The 19,485-nt window shown below is 37.7% G+C and overlaps 1 protein-coding gene across 1 annotated transcript in view; it reads left to right on the top strand.

Annotated features, from left to right (window-relative positions):
• Positions 1–8,021, top strand: part of LOC121907594 (contactin-associated protein-like 5) — an 80,471-nt gene extending 72,450 nt beyond the window's left edge. Inside the window, exons 20-24 of the mRNA XM_042427241.1 lie at positions 1,701–1,834; positions 2,840–2,927; positions 3,110–3,310; positions 5,211–5,285; positions 6,744–8,021. Of these exons, the coding sequence (XP_042283175.1) occupies positions 1,701–1,834; positions 2,840–2,927; positions 3,110–3,310; positions 5,211–5,285; positions 6,744–6,937 (692 nt within the window). The 3' untranslated portion in view covers positions 6,938–8,021. The remainder of the gene's footprint in view (positions 1–1,700; positions 1,835–2,839; positions 2,928–3,109; positions 3,311–5,210; positions 5,286–6,743) is intronic.
• Positions 8,022–19,485: the final 11,464 nt, after the last annotated feature.

The raw sequence follows: 19,485 nt of genomic DNA, 5'->3' as shown, positions 1-19,485 counted from the left end.
ACACCTAGCACCCCAAAAACTCTAAATCAAACATTCAAGTTATTATTTTATATTTATTTTTAAAGCATGTGTATCTTACTGGTGACAGCCAGCATGGAAATAATACCAACATCTTCCACACAAACTATGATGATAATGAGTTAACCTCTGCAGTTCTGCTCCCTCTCTGCATCTTTGAAAAGCCTCATTATTTATTATACTTGTAAGCCTTTAGACAGCATAACAAGTATGAAATAACATCAAATAACCATAAGCCAGTTCAGTCTATATACAAACAGTCCTAATTGAAAAATAATGAAAAAAGTTAAACATATCAATAAAAAATAAGACCCAACTGCTCATATTTTTAAACACTTGAACAAAACTGTTTTTAGTTACATTTCTTAAATTTTCCATGCCATATAGGATGACATACACCTACTGATATACACCTACTCTGTTTTAGTACTGTTTGAAGCAGGGGACTCTCAATGAGACCCCCGATTATAAGAGGGTATATGTCCTGCTGTCAGTGCAGTGTCTTTGTGTATTCAGCCTCTGGCACATGAAAGGCTTCAAATCCTTAAGCTGACGGTCTTAAAGCTGTATCCAAACTTTAGCGCAGTGCATGAATCAGTGCACTAAAATACTCCTTTGTGTTAAATCAGAATGTTTGTCAGGTTTCTGTAAACACTGAAAGGCAAAGATTACTTCATCCATTGACTTTCATCTATAGAGGCACATGAAACAAAACACAAGGCCCTTCACCTACTGACCGGGAATTATAATATTAACGCAGCTCCACTTGACAGTGAATATCATCCTGACTCTTTGATCTGGCAGCGAGTGTGTGTGAGAGCAGCTTATTCAGTGTGGGAGTGAAGAGCTTTGCTATAAATATTTTCATTTCTCAATAAAGGCAAGTAAGTAAGAACATTTCATTTATAAAGCGCCTTTTGAAATAAGAGTTACAACGTGCTGTACAATAAAAACATTAAGGAAATAAGAATGGAAAGTTAAAAACAGAAATACGGTCAATAACAATGTTAAGACATTAAAACTACACAGAAGCCAAACACACATCACAAAACAAAGTGCCTATGAAACAAGTGAGTTTTTAACAGCTTGGTGAAACTATCCACTGACTCTGCGTTTTTATAAGTAAGGGAAAACGGTTCTAGAGAGTGGACACCTGCAAACACCTGCAAAAGCTCGGTCACCCTTAGTTTTTATCCTAGATTTCAGGACAGCCAGAAGGCCTTCATTAGAAGACCTGAGAGATCTCAGTGACTCACTGTGGCCAAGGAACAATAATTCAGTAAAGTGGGGCCAGTCCATGTACTGCTTTAAAGGTGATTAAGAGAATTTTAAAATCAATTCTGTAGTCAGTGGGTAACCAGTGAAGAATGGCCAACACTGGTGAAGACAAGAAATGGAGAAATTAAGATATAGCGGTCTATTTATAAGATAGAAGCCACATTGTGTGAGTAAAGGTGTATTCTTTTCTCCTATTAGGGATAAAAATGAAATGTACACATATTTACAATAAAAAATAGAATATGTTTAATATAAAATGCAGCTTTCATGTCAGTGGATTTCTTTCTTTTAAACTTGCATTGAGCACAATAGTGATTCAACCATCCTAAAGTGTTCATATGGGGATTAACACTGACGTCTGTTTGGAGGAGAGCGCTACATGTCTTTTCATGTTTTGTGTCCAGGGAGTCTGCAGATCTGGTATCACCTTCAGACAGACAGGAGTCCTGACGTGTTCAGCCCCACCGTCAGCAACCTGGCCGACGGACGACTCCATCAAGTTAGAATCCATCGAGTGGGAAAAAACCTTTATGTGCAGGTGAGGAGTAGATAAATCACGTTCTCCATGTGTATATGAAGTGGGTGGACCCTGTCTCAAATTATGTTTGAAACTCAATTCAATTCAATGTGGAGTTCATGGGTACCACTTTGTGATAAGTCACCCTTTTACCTATATATAAAGGGTTTATAAGCATTAATTAATGGCTTTATTAATGTTAATTAATTCATTATTAATGTTCATAAGTCAAATGCTTTATAAGCCATTAATAATAACTTTTGGGTTGCCAGGTTGTGGAAAATCCTCCAGCATGAAACTTGTTGATGAAAATGGTTTGACTACTTACCTTCAAGGAAAGGGCTACGTGCTGCATGCAGCTTCATATAAACATCTTACTAACTTTAACAACTGTAGACTTGATGGATTACTATAAGATTATGATGATTAATGATTAATGATGTATTAATATTTATAATTGCAGGCAACTGACTCACTACAAATTGTGAAACTGGAGACCCTTTGTTAATGACATAATGACATTAATAAAGGATCCCATCTGTCTCACTTTCTAATGAGACACAAAGTCTGTAGATGTAAATTTTAATAAGTAATGAAACACACAGATTTGCCAACTCTGCATAAACCTTTCTGGTGACACTATGAGGGCATGTCCCTACCGTCCACACCCAAATCTACACCTAATTACAGTACAACAAAGAAGTCCAACAAATATTGCACAACTAGAAATGAATCTCCGACCAGCTATGCAAACAATTTTTGTCATACATTTTCTGAATCGATAGGGTTAAAAATCAATAGTGTTTTATTGCAAATTATCAAGTTCAGTGATGCATCTAAGTCAGCATGTTAGTGCAGACGTAAAAGCTCTAAATCACTTCAAAGCTAACTGTGGTCAGTTTTGCATGAAGCTGTCAAGAGCACAATTCTCAATCTATAACGTATTGAAATGTGCTGCTGATGCTGTTACCTCGGTTTGGATTTCTTGTAAACAACTTGTTATTTGATTTCTCTGTACTCAACAAGATGGACCAGGACATCCACAGAAAGTACACGCTATCATCTGATGCAGAGCTGATCTTAATCAGAACCTTGACACTGGGCAAAGTCATCAGTAAGTCCTCCCATTTCGTTCGGTAGATTGCTCAAAAACCTGCACATGTCACCTCCCTACTGTGATGCTTCTGTTCTGTATCCATACATTATGTCCTGCTGTAAATTGCTGTAATTAAAAAGATCAAACATGTCATTATCCATATCAACAGATATTTTTATCTGTCTGCTGTGTCTCTATAGGAGAGGAGAACTTCAGTGAGGAAGTGATGCAAGCAGCTTCAAAAGGTTTCATTGGCTGCCTCTCCTCGGTCCAGTTCAACCATGTTGCACTGCTGAAAGCGGCGCTGACAAACCGAGGGAGCTCATTGGTCACCATCCGTGGTCCATTGGTCCAATCAAATTGTGGAGCTCTGGTAGATTCCTCCTCACACACTCTGCAAGGTAACTTACTCACACACTTTGCTCTTAAACCCACCCACACACTGACACTAAACAGTTATTTCCATGTTCAGCTAAATGCTAAGCAACAAGCGCTGGGAATCACACAAGCTGCCAAGTGTTTGATACACAAACCTTTGAATGTTTGTATTTTAATCCCCAGACTAGTAAGAGGGACAAGCCATCTTGGATTTTACCATGTTCATTTTCATGCCTGTCTTAGTTTTAGTCCAATTTTAGTCATTTCATGTCATTTGAGCATTTTGAGCTTACAGCTGTCACCATCTTAAGTGTGTATAGTTACTATAGTTACAGGTGTTTTTGTCTGTCGTGGGGTTAGTGGAAAAGGAACTTGTTTACTTGTTCACACACAGTGTCCATGTCACAGTGCCTGTGTCATGATACTGCATCTCCTCAGTAAATCCAGTTGTCCAGACGTTGCTCACCTACAGTAATATCACAGCAGCTGCCTGTGCTCTCCACTGCAGAGCAGCTGATCATTTAGAAGCTAAAATGCAGTTTATTGTCTGGGTTTATCTTGAGAGGAGAAGCTAAAACGTCAGAGAACTTAGCAATATTTCAGTAAGGCAAGGCAAGTTTATTTATAATACACATTTCAGCAACAAGGCTGTTGACACTTCTTGTCTAATTCTCAGTGGACTGTAGATAAATTTAGTCCATAAATCTGTTTGTTCTAAGAACCAGTAACATCTAGATAACATTACTGACAGAGACAGTCCATTCTTCTGTGTTTTCACATTATCATTTAGTTTTTATTTGCTGCAGTATATTTCAAATAGTTTTTTTTCAAAGGTTGCTTTATATTCAGTTTTTGTCTTGTTTTTATCGTGAAAAAAAGGTCATCAACAAATTTAATGTAACTGGATGTTACCATTAGTAGCTGCAAGGACATTTTGAATTTCTGACCTCAGGTGTGGTTTTCAAAATTGCCACCAAGACTACTGCAACAACTGACTTTTGAGAACCTTAATTCTTGTGGAAAACTTTGTACTTCAACAAAAAAGTTGGAGAATTTTTCCACCAAATTTAGAACAGAGTTTTCTTGGAACCAGCATCTAGTCTAGTGGTTATTAGATTAACTGCAGATAATGTTTCTCCATGTCGGGATCTTTAAAGAAGAAATTGTCCAATTATTTTGGAAAAGGGTGTACTACTGACACATTAACATCTGATTCTCTAAATTAAATCTGCTCTTGAGCAGGATATCTATATACAGCGTGAGTTACCATGGAGAACTACTGTACCACAGTATTGGAAAACCTGAGTTAAACTTAAAAACAGCTGCTAACCCACTAACTTCCCTCTGTGATGCAGACCCCCGGGCGGTCTGAAAATGAGAACCAATTAATTCAAAGCAAGACAACCAGTCTAATTGGCTGTCTACTTAAACTGTTAAAGTTTTCAAAAGCAAATAGAAACTTGTGAATTTAGCTATTTTAAGTCTAAAGCAGATGCTTGTCAGCAACTTTTTACAGTCATCTGTCTGACAGAACAGATGCATTTCTGTTTTTACCAGTAGGGTTTTCAACACCTGTCCTGTATATTTCAAAAAAAATTTTTTTCCAGTTATGCATCGAAGAGCATGATTATGTATTTTTGTGTGAACAGATGCACATGTGTTGGAGCAGACTATCTCTAGTGGGGATGGAAACTTAACTTGATGATAAAAGTAATTTAAAAAGAAATACACATAACTGTTTTATTTCCCTTTATTTATTTGTTTGATTTTTCCATTTAGGTATTTTTAAATCTTCCATAGGGAAAGATCACATTTTAATGCCAGGTGTAACTGGGGTATTAATGTCGTACACATGTCTCCTGTATGAAAGGGATTCATAAATGTGTTTCTCTCTGCATTTATCTCTTGCTTCTGCTTCTCCAGATCAAGGTGCAACACCAAATAAAGAGAATGAGCCTCGTGGCCATGGTACACAAAAGGATATGGCTGTAATAGCAGGTCTGTTTTTATCTCTTCAGTGCTGGTTTATTTCTCCTTGGTTAATTGAAAATGAGTAATCAGTGTGTGAAAAACACATCTTTGTTGTTCAGGTGCTGAGTCCAGATATCCTACAGTGATTTCTGAATCCCAAGGACACACAATATTGTAAAGGTTCCCTTTCAAAATTTTCTATAAGATATGAAATAATTATTGTATTTTATTACGTATGTATGGCGTGGAGATATACACTGATCCTGTGGTTGTGGTCACAGTCATGACACACACCTAAGTCAGTTTGAAACCCCTGTACTTGATAAGGCACCAATTTGGGCGAGGGAAATTAAAGGTAGCATTTTGTTATGAGTCCTTGGGAAGCAGAAATTGAAAATGAGTGCCAGCTGTTTATTTGTCATTCTTTCATTTGCCTGTCTTGATTCGTTTTTCTGGTCTCTTGATACCTCTGTCTCCTCTGTCAAGCACGTTTCCATCACTACCACTTACACAGTTATGTTTGGAAATAAATTTAAGGTGGGGATGATAACGATAAAGGATGTCTGAGTGCTCCCTGAACAAGAAAACCTGTGTCTGCATTTTACTTAAAGATCATCAGAGATTATACATATAGTATGCCATTCTACCCAAGGAGAATAATTAGTTTTTGAAGTTAAATTGTGTTGGTGTTGACAATAGGAATGTCCTAACCAGATTTGCAAGATCAGTATTATAGAGACAGTTTGATGACATTTTTTGAGTCCTAAAATCATATTTTCAGTGGGTTAAGATTATTTCACAACTTCATCACAAATTTCTTGTTTCAAGAATTGCTGAGCATGACTTTTAACACTGGAGTGCACTAACCTGCCTTCACCTGTATTGTTAAAACCCTCACTTCTTAAAAAAATATAACAAGAACTAATTCAGATTTTTAAAATGATGATTATTATTATTACTATTGTTGTTATTGTTGTTGTTGTTGTTATTGTTATTATACAAATGGCAATTTAATTTTTGCATCCTTTTTTACACCAAACATTACATAACAATTATAGGTTTATTGTAGTCATCTTAAATAGAAAATAAATACTGTAATGCTGGTAATCATAAAACAGTAAAGGAGGCTGCAATGACATTGTTGGCATTAAAATGTAAACCACAATTTACAGAAACTCAGTACATTATTGGTGAAATGACTACCAGTTATGCTTCTCAGTTGGCTATTATTGCCAAAGTGACAACAATGTATTTGCAAGCACATGTTGACACTGATTTAATGATCTCTACATTCAATAAAAAGCATCTACACACTGTGCTGATCTGAGGCTGCAGTATGCTGAGCATGTGATATAACGTTTTGCACTTCTAAGTACAGAATATTGACTTTTTACTGTAATACTGCGACAGATTATGGAGACAGCCCTGGTTGACATTGTCCACTGGCACCTACAGTACTAATACATCTTCCCTGCTGTTCCTCAGGAGTGGTCACAGCAGTGGTCTTCATTGCTGTGTGTGCTCTGGCTGTGATGACCCGCCTCCTCTACCAGCGGCGGCAGGCCCAGAGGAACAACAGTATCAAGGAGGAGCACAGACACAGCATGTACACAGACTACAGGACAGAGCTGCACCTCCACAACTCAGTCAGGGACAACATGAAGGAGTACTACATCTGATCACAGTGTACTCTATGGGCCTAAGCCACAAACTTACCTCTCTCGTATAAAAGGACTAACAGGTGGATGTGCTGCTGCAGCGTTCCTTACAACAAACATGTCTTGTGCCCTGGAAGTCTCCCAGGAACACTCAAAAAGCCTGTAGCTGGTAGTCCACTTTCTTAATGCTCCACTGCAAGCAAGTGGCTGAGTCTTTACAGCTGTTTGTGTATGTGATGTTGGTGAAACTGTCAGAATCAAGCTGCTGTGGTTTCTGTCGCTGCAAAATGTATAAAGCAAAAGATGAATGTTAGCCGGGAGTGGACTGAGGGACACCATAAGTGCAGTGAGCAAAAGCTGCTGCCCATCCTGAATGCGCACAACTTAAAACATTTTGTTTGAAACCTTCAAAATGCTGAATATTCCCACATTTCAGTGGGACACACTAAATTGTACTTGCAAGTCAGGAAAAGTAGGCCAGGTCTGTAAGATATGCGTACATTCGCTGCTGTCTTTGTTTTTTCAGTGGTGGTGAATGTTGTAGAAGAAGAAAAGGGGCCAATACTGCCTATACTGTATGAGTGCCTAATTCAAATACAAGTTTTTATTTTAACATTTTAGAATTTATCGGTGCGATTTGCACAAAGGCACTCACATTTACATAGAGAGGAGCTTATTCAGTCATTCAGTTCTTATTGTCATTCAGTTCTGCAACCCTCACTACACAGAATCAAAGGACATTTAAATTTCTCTCAGTAACACAACTCTCAGTAATGTTTCTTTCATTGAGCTGTTTTCCACTGCGTTGTTTGAAGAAAGCGTGAAAATTTACAAGCCTAAATAACCTACTAAATCTGGGAAGCTCTTATCTTTTGCTGACCTTGTACGTACCAGAACGGTACCTCTCAACACTTATGAATATTTCAAGTTTTCAAGTCCCTCAGTAAGGGTTGTGCACCATTCAGGCCACATATATTCAGTTGAAGGCAGGATAAGAATGACTTATGAAATTGTGTTTTGCCTTTAATAAATGTGTTCATTCTCCTTGTGTATTATTTCTCCAGTACATAAAAAACAAATCCAGAAACACTTGTGTATATTGTATCATGAGAGCAGAAATAAGAAATTAATAAAGAGGATTATAGTATTTAAATAAATATGCATAATTATTTACACAAACGCACACAACAAGGGGTCTAATTATCTGCAGTTGTATCCTCAGGCTAACAAGAACTGCATTTACAGCGTGATGCTGGTATATGAACAAATCTGGTGAGCCACAAGACACTACCTTGTTTGTTTTTTGGCATACAGGTAGCAGTTAAGTATGTACAGGAAGTGTTGAGGGCAGCATGTGAGCTTGCAGCATGTGAGTTGCATCGAGCATTTGAGTCTGTATTAGTATGGAACAATCTTAGCACCAAGCGCATCAAAGTTTGTTGTTTGTTTTTACCCAAACTTCAAATTTGCTTGTCAGGCTCAGCTCTACATTGTCAGATTTAGCTCATTACCCATTGGCCTCAGCTACTCAGCTCAGCTGTGCTTTTAACATAAGGTTTACACCCCAAGAAAAAATGTTGGTGATGGACAAATCCCATTTTTGAAATGCTAGTAGAGCTGAATGAAAAGTCAGCAGATCACCAAAGTCGTCATTATTCATCCTCTGGGAATGTCTCCTCTAAATTGATGAAATCCATCCAACAGTTGTGGAGATATTTCACTATGATTCAAAGTGTTGGACTCATGAACTGATGGACTGATGGACTGATGAACGGACAAACGGATGGATAAACAACATTATCGTTCCTAGAGCCCCATCCCTACCGGGGCTAAACATTGTGTGACTGAAAGTGACAGTGGCATGGTCAAAAGATAGGTGCTTGACCCTTTGAACCCTATCTGTGCATGTCCTTGTTTTCTAAGTACATCTCCAGATGTTATAGTGTGCTGATCTCCAGTATCAGTGAATGAACACATGCCTCTCAGAGTGTTTTGGTTATATTGCAATGAGTAATATCACGTGGTTACTTCTTAATGATTTGTATAGTTGCAGTTTTATTAAGGATATATTGTATAGATGTAAATTTTAATAATAAAAGTGAATATATTGTTAATCCTCTGTTGTAAAATGGCTTAACTTGACAACCTTTAACCATGAAGGCCTTGTTTTTGACATGTGTAATGGTCTGTAACAGCCCAGCAGTCATTTAAATCAAAAAGCCCAACATTGTTCATGATATTCATGGGTAGGAAGCCAGTGAGGAATCACATTATTGTCGCTGCACTAGTCACTTCTACTGGTTGACAGATCGCATGCACAGAGGGGGGTAGGATCAGAAGGGGAATAGCATGAACCTGCCATGTTGTGTCATCCCAGTGAAGGTGCTTGCTAGCAGATGAAAAGAAGATTTGTCGCTTGGAGCGTTTGTTAAAAGGGGTCAGTAATTCACCAGCTCCAGTTACAAAGGTTCTATGTTTGTAACAATGACCCTGCTTTGAAGACAGCACTTTTCACAACGTTATTGTACATTATGAAGCGGTTATTGTTCAAAAAGGTTAGGTCTGCATTAAAATGGGCATCAATTGTGCAAATATTGGTGAGTCAGAGTCCTGATAACTGATTAATGAGCAATTAAATGAATCATGTAAAAGGTAAAATGCCATCAAATTTTGCTGAATGGCTTGGAGTTGAATTTGGTTACACTTTTGGTAATTTATGTCAAATACTCTATGCCTACTAATTTGGCAAACAAGCACAGGAAAAGAGTACGAAATATCAAACAAATGTGACTATTTTCAGATCATCCTAATATGTACTGCGCTAATTTTGATGAATACTGCATGAGTTTGAAAAGAAGAGTTTTAAAATCTCATTACTCATAGAAGTAGAATAATAAGATAACAATGAAAATCTTTATATTTGGACTTGATTTCATAAGGAGTAGATTTTTTTTGGCTAAGTAGCAGCATACGTTGCGTGGGTGAGTGCAGCATTGAATCATATATCATAAATAAATTTCAGGGCTGACGTCATTAGTACATTACATTTCAACTTGCCATATCAAGAGGCTGGTATGCACTGCAGCAGCTGGCCACATTTACATGATTCCATAACTCCTACAGAGAAAGAAGTGAGGGAATGAATGCAATTTTACACATTATTTATAATGATCATGTAAAGTATTAAGTGGCTCCAGTAGTGAGGGGCCCTGTTTCCCAGCAGTAGTAATAGTAGCTGCAACTACTCTACATGCTTATAGAGGTTATTATTTGCTTATACATGCTGTAGCTAAGCTCTTCTGCTAACACAGGATGTCAGGGATGTAAACTATGGAGGGACATCCAGTGGTCTAAATCAGGCACACTTTGTAGCCTATGTAATTAATTTTAAATTATCAATTCCAAACTGCATGTACAGATATTTTAAAAGAAAAACATTTTGTATATGGTGGTCCTGAGTATTTGCAGCTCCAAGCCTCCATTTATGTTTTGTATGCCTCTTAGTGCCTGCACAAAAAAGGCAAATAAAATGTCACACTTTTTTTCTTGTTGCAATTAACGGCTTCACTCTTTCTTTCCGTGCTGGCCTGTTTCTTCACTGTTAGGTGTCAAGTCGCTGGTCTCTCAGGTTAGAAAGTAGGTCATGTTTTGCTAATTACCAGAGTTGGATGCAAACAAATGATCACTTAGAATTATGTTGGGTGTCCAATGTGCTAATTTTGATGCATAAAATAGTATCCATGATTAATGGTGGCATTCTGGTGTATATAGGTCTGTTTATAGTAGTAAAAACCTTGACTTTATTCTATTTGTTAAGGTTCTGACAATCTTGTATACAAAGCTGCTTCCCTTTTCCACACACAAGGATTAAACTTTATGTTGTTTTGATGTAATTCCAACAACAAAGCAAAATCTTGCAGGCTACTGTCCAAACCATTTTACAAGGTATCATCATAGTTTGAGTAAAAAATTACCATTTAAGTACCTCAAGAGGATGTGTGATTCACTGCAGGGCTAACAGGTTCCACTTGCTGCCTGTCTTTACAGTCTACCAGGCAAAATGCTACCCGAAACTACCCTATCTCCTGTGCTGGATCCACAGAGATTAAAATGGTATTGATAAGCATGTTTCCTTTACTGGAATTTGACATGCAAAAATATGAACATGAACAAGTATGATTGTCTTTGATATCTAATAAAATACATAAAAAACAGCTCCAGGAGCTATGTTGAACTGATACAGAAAGATGTTCATGTTTTGACCTGATTTCATAGAAAAATGCATCTTAATGTGGTGATGAGGCCACATTCAAGTCACTGTGTTGTTTTGATTGGCTAAATAAAGATGCAGCATGTTTTTCTCGTTATCAGACAGTAGTTTGGTTCTGAGTGGCACTGAGATGCATTCTTATGCATTGCAGGGCTAATGTCAGTAAATTCAATTTGCATTTTAAGTCATAGTAAACAAACAAAAGCTCATCTTGCTATATCAAGAAGCTGGTGTGCACCGCAGCAACTGGCCGCATTTATATGATTCCATAATTCCTAATGGTTATCTCTCTACTCTGGTACTTATTTTGCCTGGCCTCCGAGAATTGTGGGAGTCAGAGGAGAAAGAAGTGAGGGAGTGTGTACAGGTTCAAATGAAAACTGTTTTTCTCCTCTGCTATGTAATTTCCATCAATCATTTCTTTTCAACACACATAAACTTACTTCATTGCAACTCTACAGTTGACTGCAATTTTACACAAAATTTACCTGACCACTCTTGACATAAGTTATACTGACTGCGAAATCTACTGTTTGTAGATTTACACGCATCATCAGTGTCAATATTTGGTTTGTTGTAGTCATCGTATTTTGGGAATCAAGTCAACCTAACATAGTTGTTGTTAAGGAGTCACAAAGTGAGATAGAGGCAACAATCTCAGAGACAGAAGTCTCGTAACTATCTGAATGAAAAATATAACTGCTTTCAGACTGCTGTCTGGCAACATTGATGTTCTGTATTTTGAATCGGCAGAAGCTCCCAGCTTCTTCCAATCCCACAAGCCTGTATGCCACAGGCTGCTGCTATGCACCTACAATCTCATCACTCTGCTAAAAAGAGTGGGTTGTGACTTAAATACAGGAAATGATGAGCAATACATAGTAAGTTTTAATAGTATCATAAAAGTTGTTTATTGTCTCAAACCAGATAATCCAATTATGCTCCAATACCATTTCTCTTCATTGATCTTGTAACCAGTATCCAAAAACAGACTGCAAAAATACTCCAGCTATCAAATCTGCAAAAACACTTCAAAATTTTCTCTGAGCACGTCTGGAGTAGTAAAAGCCAGATGATATCAACAGACTTACACACCACTACCAGGATGTATCCCTCCAACACAGATTCAAACTTCAGTCCAGGAAACAAAAAGAGGGAATTTCATACTAAACAGGCTGTAACTTTGGAATATAACATCTTGATTTAACCAACTGAGACTGCTGGAGCATCAGATTAGCATCAGTTGACCTTTGGAATGCATTTTACACACAACAGTGAAGTAGTGTTCAAAGAGAGAAGCTTCAGGGTCAGTATAGAGAGTAGGAATTGTTATAGCCAAAACCCATTTCCTATTAAATAATGGCACATCAGTATTGTATAAACACAGACTTTAAAAAACCTGAACCTATCCTTCAAGACCTAAGACAGAAAGCATTTCTTGGATGGGTAAACTGATCCTTTAAATGAACCGGCTGGAAAAAAAAGGAGCCCAGGTGTATCTGAGGAATTGGAAATATTTCCATGCACGCAGTAATGTCACAGTGGCAAATATTGTGGGACATTTGAATTTAAGCAGCAAAACTGAAAACTGTAATAACAACCTTGACTGGACAGAGGAAACTCTCCAGGAAAAACAGAGTTTAGATTTTTAGCTTGAAATAAAAATGTCTTGACCACTCTGACGGAGCTCAGGATTCATCCTGAGGAGCGCTGCAATTGTCAGCACCCCCTACTGAAATCATGTTCCCGTGGTTATGGACACTCATGTATGCGGGTGACGTGATACACATTCCTGCCAATGGTTTCACACTATTCCACTGATCTACAGATGGTGGTAATGTGCCAAAAAAGGGAAGGGAAGAAGAAGACTGCAAGGTAGTAAACATGGATGTAAACAATGCAGGATTCAATGTAGGAAACAAACAAGAAAATCTGCAAAAAAACATCTGCTTTGCAAATGCAAAGTGCAAGGAAGAAAATGGATTTGACATGTTTGTTTAGACCTCAAGGTTACACACGCTGTGTTTTGGTTAGTAACACTGAATATAAATATAACTTTTGTTTGTTTACAGCTCCACAGGGCACTTTTAAATATCCGGTACACCTGCTGCTAATAGTAAAGAGCACTTTATTACCCAGCAGGGTTTATAGTAGTTACAAAGTTACTCCTTTTCCATATTAATTAGCTTATACCTTTAGTTTCTGACTGCACATGAGGGACTGACTGAGATTTGGGGGCATCGGCTTAAATGTGTTGAAACATGAGAAAACTTATTATTACAAATCAATTATGTGAAACATTACGGAAACATTGCACCATGCATTAAACATTAAACGGTGCATTCCCATTATGATATCAAATATTCATGCCAGTTTGGCAGTGCTACAAAAGGCAAAATATGCACATCACAAGATTTGATCTGAGATCAAGTCTCCTCAGCTTTTTGCCCTGAGGTCTAAATGGGGCAGAAAATCGAGAGAAGTTGGGGAACTATTGTAACTGACTAGGGGTGTGCCCGAATACAAATACATGATCTGGCAAAGCACAAATAGTGTTTTTTTTACGAATATTTGTTTCATACAAATATTTTTTAAAAATATTTGTTAGCTAGAGGTATAAAGTTTTAGCTCAATAATCAGCACAGTCATCTATGATCTGGGAGACTCCAGTTCGAGACCCAGTTTTGGGACCTCCTTCATAAGATAGTTTATTCATAAACACTTATTGTAACACTTTAATTTTCTAAAATTAAAAGTGTAATAAAAGCAAAAACAGGATTTGTAAGCCTCTTTCTACTTTTATTCAAATACAAATACAAATAATTTTGCTGCCTCAACAAACACAGATACAAATACAAATATTGGACTCTCTGCACATCCCTACTAGCGAGTTAGCGGTTACCTCGCTACCTTCAGCAGTTCACCAACAAGCCCTGCATGACTACTGAATGTCATTTTGTGGTTTGACCACTAATTAAAAAAGAGCACGAGATGAAGAAGAAAGTATGCAAAAGAATGAGCGAGAGGGAGGAGCAGTTGAAACTTTATTTGCTTTATTTGTTTCATGGATGTTATGTTTTAAAGGAGTAAATAACCATCTAACACAGATGACCATCTATAATGAGAGAGATTTTCTGGAGTCTTCTTTTCCTCTTTTGTATTTCTTCTTTTTAATCATTCATTACATCCAACTATCTATAATGTAACAACTTGCAAAAATGTAGTAACTTGTTACATTATGTGCAATTATCACATTATAAGTTTTTATTATATATTATACATGCTTACTTATTACATTATGATTTTCTACAGTTGTGATTTGTCTAAATGTTATTGGAAAGAAGAAATAATTATGTAATATTTTGTAAATTCTGCAAGATTCAATCCCTTTAGTGATGTAGATACTGTTAAATTGCTATGGTAACAACACTGCAGCCCATGTGTATGAGGAACTATGTAACATTCATATATTTTAATTTGCCTTTAAAAGAGCTTTTTGCCAACAGGCTGGTTACATGTCAGTGTGCAAGATTTGCAGTGTGGTTTTGTTCTGCCCCTGACCTCATGCTGCTTTTCACCTGCAGCACAGCAGAAGTGTTGATGGGCTGGTTTCTTGTCAGGGAACAGTTTCTCTTCTAGTGATGAACCAGTTTCCCCTTTGCTCCACAGCTCACTGAAGTGCTGTTAGATACAGCAAAACCTGTGCCTTCAAATTCAGTTTGAATGCAGCTATTATGCATCAACAGTTTGTATTCAATGGCAGTATTCAGTGCAGGAAGAGAGGTGTGTGAAGGAGAGAATACAATCTCAGTTTAACGTCTCATCACATTCTACACGTCATTGTTGTCATTTTTATTATTTAACCATGACATGCATCTTTCCTTAAGCTTAACCAAGTTATGTTTCCTTCATCCACACTACCCTTCACTAAGCATTCTTGCATACAATGATAATGGCAGCATATTTGCTCAAAATTCGTAGTTATTTTTGGAACAATTGGTCCTTGATTTCAAACAGAGGCTGACAAAAGCTGCTTCTCAATTCTAGCCAGTAACTGTCAATTATGCAAGCTAAAATGAAAACCGTCACTGGCATATTTTATCAGCAATAGCTAGCTAGATAATTACAATTACCTCCATGAGTTGGTTGGAAACATGATTTCCAGCTGACTTTTTAATGTTTCTGGCTCACTTGTTGAAAATAAGAAGCCTGCAAAACAGTCTTCAATATGCATTTAATGGCTACATACCTATGCTGAGTCCTGTGTTATAGACCCTAACAGAGATACTGAGATATTGTAACTATTAGAATACTTATTAAATTGCAGATATTTAATAAAGTAACATTACAGGCACCAAGAACAAACTCAGAAAACACATTTTTATTGCACAACAACCACTCATTATAAGTTCACTGAAACAGCAGCATAAAATCATATAATATGTCCAGTAAACTAAAATAGGCAACACAGCTGGGACAAAGAAGGTAAAAATTTTACCTGTGATGATTGCCTGCCAGCAGTAAAATTATTTCATTGTTGTCCAATTATTTGTCAGTCAGTCATTTCTGCTTCAAGGAAAGTGTGGAGAGACTGGCATCATAGTGATGCCCGGATGCCCGTTTTTATCTGATTGAGTGATATCATTGTATAATTTGTCATGTAGGATGACAGGATGAATGATGTCCTACAGGTCTTCCTGTAGGACATCATTCATCTTGGAAACGACAGTGTCACTGAGACTCAGCTTAAAGTCCAGTACTTCATCTGTGGAAAGTCCATGGCCAGTAAAAAGTGTGCTGACAGGTAGTTTAGGGCTGAATTAGCATTCATGTTTACAGATTGCCTGCCAGGGTACATGGACACATGGATTAGGCATCTTTGAGAATGACAACTGTATTTGAACAGATTCAGAGGAAGATTTAACACAATGGATAATATAACAAGCCTTTGAAATACAGCACATTGTTAAAGATGAAACCAGTGATTTCCAACCTTTTTGGCTTTTAATGTCTACATCTTACAGAAAAGCTTACAAAAAGCAGTGTGTTGTCAGGGTCACATTTCAGATGTCTATGAGTGGAGCAGCGCTTAACAACAGCTCCACCAAATAGTGATTTTTCCATCTAAACTTCTCACAAGGTTTAATTTCAATAAATATTCAAATGATCTAATATTTCACCAAAAACTGAAAACTTTGTGTATCAGAACTTTTTACGACCCCTCAGATTTATCTGGTGACCCTTTGGAGGGGACCAACCCCTAGGTTGGGAACCACAGGACTAAACTAACTAACTGTATATAAAGTAGTTGAAACTAGCTCCACCTCCAGCAGCTACAACAGTAACATACTGCTCTAACACTGATGCTTCAGTATTAATAATCTAATGATGTCATATATAATAATATATCAGTCAGAGGGACCAAATGACTACTTTTACTGCAATACTTTAACTACATTTTGCTGTTAATACTTATGTACTTTTACTTAAGTTGGATTTTTAATGCAGGACTTTTACTCGTAATGGATTATTTTTACATTGCTGTTTTGGTACTTTTACTTAAGTTAAGGATCTGAGTATTTCTCCCACCACTGGAAATAGAATCATCATCAAGTGATAAGAAGACCAAAACACAATGAATGTTTAATTAGTCACATAATCTAGAGAACATTAAAAAAAGACTGATATTCATTCATTCAGCTTTGACCATGTGTGTGCATGTAATAGGGACAGGCCCCTTTGCAATATTACTACAATTTGTACCTTGGGTAGAGCACCTCAGTAAAAAAAAAGAGCAGACAACGGCAGCACACCAGGATAAATTGTTAAAACGATTTATTTCTAGAATTCTCTAACAAGAAACCATAATAAAATACCCTGTTCTACACACAGTGAACACTCCTTAAAATAACCAGATTGAACAATAAAAAACAAACCGAGAAAACATGCAATAAAACTCACTAAATTCAGTTCAGTCTTAAACAACAGAGTTCACATCACATACACTTAGGTCTAATGATAAAACAGCAGCATAGTTACTAAATGTTCCTTAATAAATAGGTTAATCCACGAAATAAAATAAATAACTACCTAACAGAGTGGAGAATCTAGGCTAGTTTTAAATTATCACAGTAAAAACACCAATGGTACATTAAAATGCGTGAATGTAATTAAATGGGAAAGCATCCCAGGGCCGTTAGGCTGAAAGACTAAATGCAGGAGGATTATCTCTCTGCTACTCAATATACTCTAATTCACAGAATCACAAACACAATAGTGCCACAACTGAATCAGAATTTTGCCCAGGATTATATTACCCATACCTGCCAACACTCGGGCGAGTCTCCCAATTCTTAAACCTTTTTCCCACTGTGCTCCTGATTTCATAGTGATACAAATCAAATGGGGGTTTCTCAATTTCTGTGTGGGATATGTGTCATGGTACCTGGCAACTCAACCCAGCGGCAGAGGTAAGCATGCACAAATGACCCTGCCTGATGTGCATCACTGTCACTGCACTCGCTCAAGCCCTCCGCTCCATTCAGTTTGCCACTGAAAATGGATGAAATAGGTCCCGAGAATAAGAAATACGCTTCCAAAATTAAGTTCACTTGGTGCAAGAACTTCCCCTTTCTAACTGCTAGCCACATCAGCAAACACCATGCGTTTTATAAGATATGTTGGGTCAACATTAGCACAGAGCACAGTGGTAAAAACAGTGGGATGTTACCAAACATGCTAACTATAATATACACAATCAAGCCATGGAGGCACAGAGGGGAACCCTTATCATTGGCACATTCATCATGAGAGGTGTGTTGGAAGTCACTAAGGCAGATGTTAAAATGGTCATGCCAGTCACCAAGAACACACACACACACACACTTATTCATACTCTCTCTGTCACAATGTTTGCACTTCATATTATTTAAAAAATCTGTGGTGAAGGGATATATGAGGGCACTGAGGGTAGGCCATCTGCCGATACTCCAGAAAATCTCCCTCTTTTCACAACCTAATGTTGGCAGGTATGCAACATCACACAGGAGAAAGTCACGTAGCCTCCACCTCAGTTGCTCTGGAACTCCCAGATGAAACACTGGCAGTCTTTTTGTAGAAGATGCAGACTGGGCCACTGATTATGCCAATTCACCACCACGGTGGCGTTTGCCCAGACCCAGGAGGCAGAAGGAGAGAGAGAATACAGATGATTAGTACAAGCAGGTACTAAAATGAAACATTATCCTGCTGTATATGGTGTATACTTTAGAGCTCTTTAGACTAGAGTTTACTATGCCAATCATGCTAAATTGGGCAGAAAATATACAGTACCAAACAAAAGTTATGATTACTGAACCTCTGTCAGATGAAGAAAAGATAATGACTCTACGTTAGTAACAACATCACAGCTAGTACTTGAAATCATTCCACATGGATTCACATGTATCACATTCACCAGTGTATTTAAATTTCTCCCTGCGCAAACACACACAACCTTTTTCTGACAAACCAGAGAAAGTGAGATGAAGTGGTTAGAATCACCTCCTCTGCTTATTCAGTGGATCTGATACTTTCTGTTTTGACTTCAGGGACGCCTACACAAACTCCTGGGAGCACAGGTACTGCTTTTAGCATTAAGAAAAGTTGCAGACAAAGCTTCTCCCTGCTAAACTTCCGAGTTAATGAGCTGCGGTGTACAGGATGCTCCTTTAAGCTCACTTCCTGTATGAACAACTTGACTGAGTTTGCAAACTAAATCATTAGAAGATCCAATGTAAATAGGTGTGTAACAACTGCATACTGCTATAACTGCTGTCATATTGTCACAGCATGATCCTCTCCATGAGCCAACACACATATAATGCAGCTGCACAATATGTGTGCTGCTTCATGGAGAAATTTGTGACTTATACAGGCAAGCAGTATGTCGGAGATTTATGGTTTTCGTCAGTTACTCCAGGTACACATTGTTCATGTTCAGATTTTGAGCCTGCAGGCTTTTGAAACTAATATGCAACAGCAAGTAGAATTAATTCAGGCGTATTTAAGACTCTAAAATGTCAAATAATAGACACAGACAGGAAGAAACCTCTAGAGAACATATTTTAGGTTTTCAGAAAAGGAAACCCTCTGAATTACAGATACTGGTGGAACTGAGTCTGGCCAAGTAACAGGGTGGACCTTCAGTACTTTTCAACAGTCTGTCTGCAGACTTTCACTGATGAAATGCTTCCTGAGGAGGCAATGCTGTGAGGCCACCACGAACCTCTGACAACTCCTACACTTGGCTGCCTGTGGG

This window comes from Thunnus maccoyii, chromosome 11 (assembly GCF_910596095.1).
Source record: "Thunnus maccoyii chromosome 11, fThuMac1.1, whole genome shotgun sequence".
Lineage (NCBI taxonomy): Eukaryota > Metazoa > Chordata > Actinopteri > Scombriformes > Scombridae > Thunnus > Thunnus maccoyii.
This window is presented reverse-complemented; position numbering and strand designations above follow the sequence as displayed.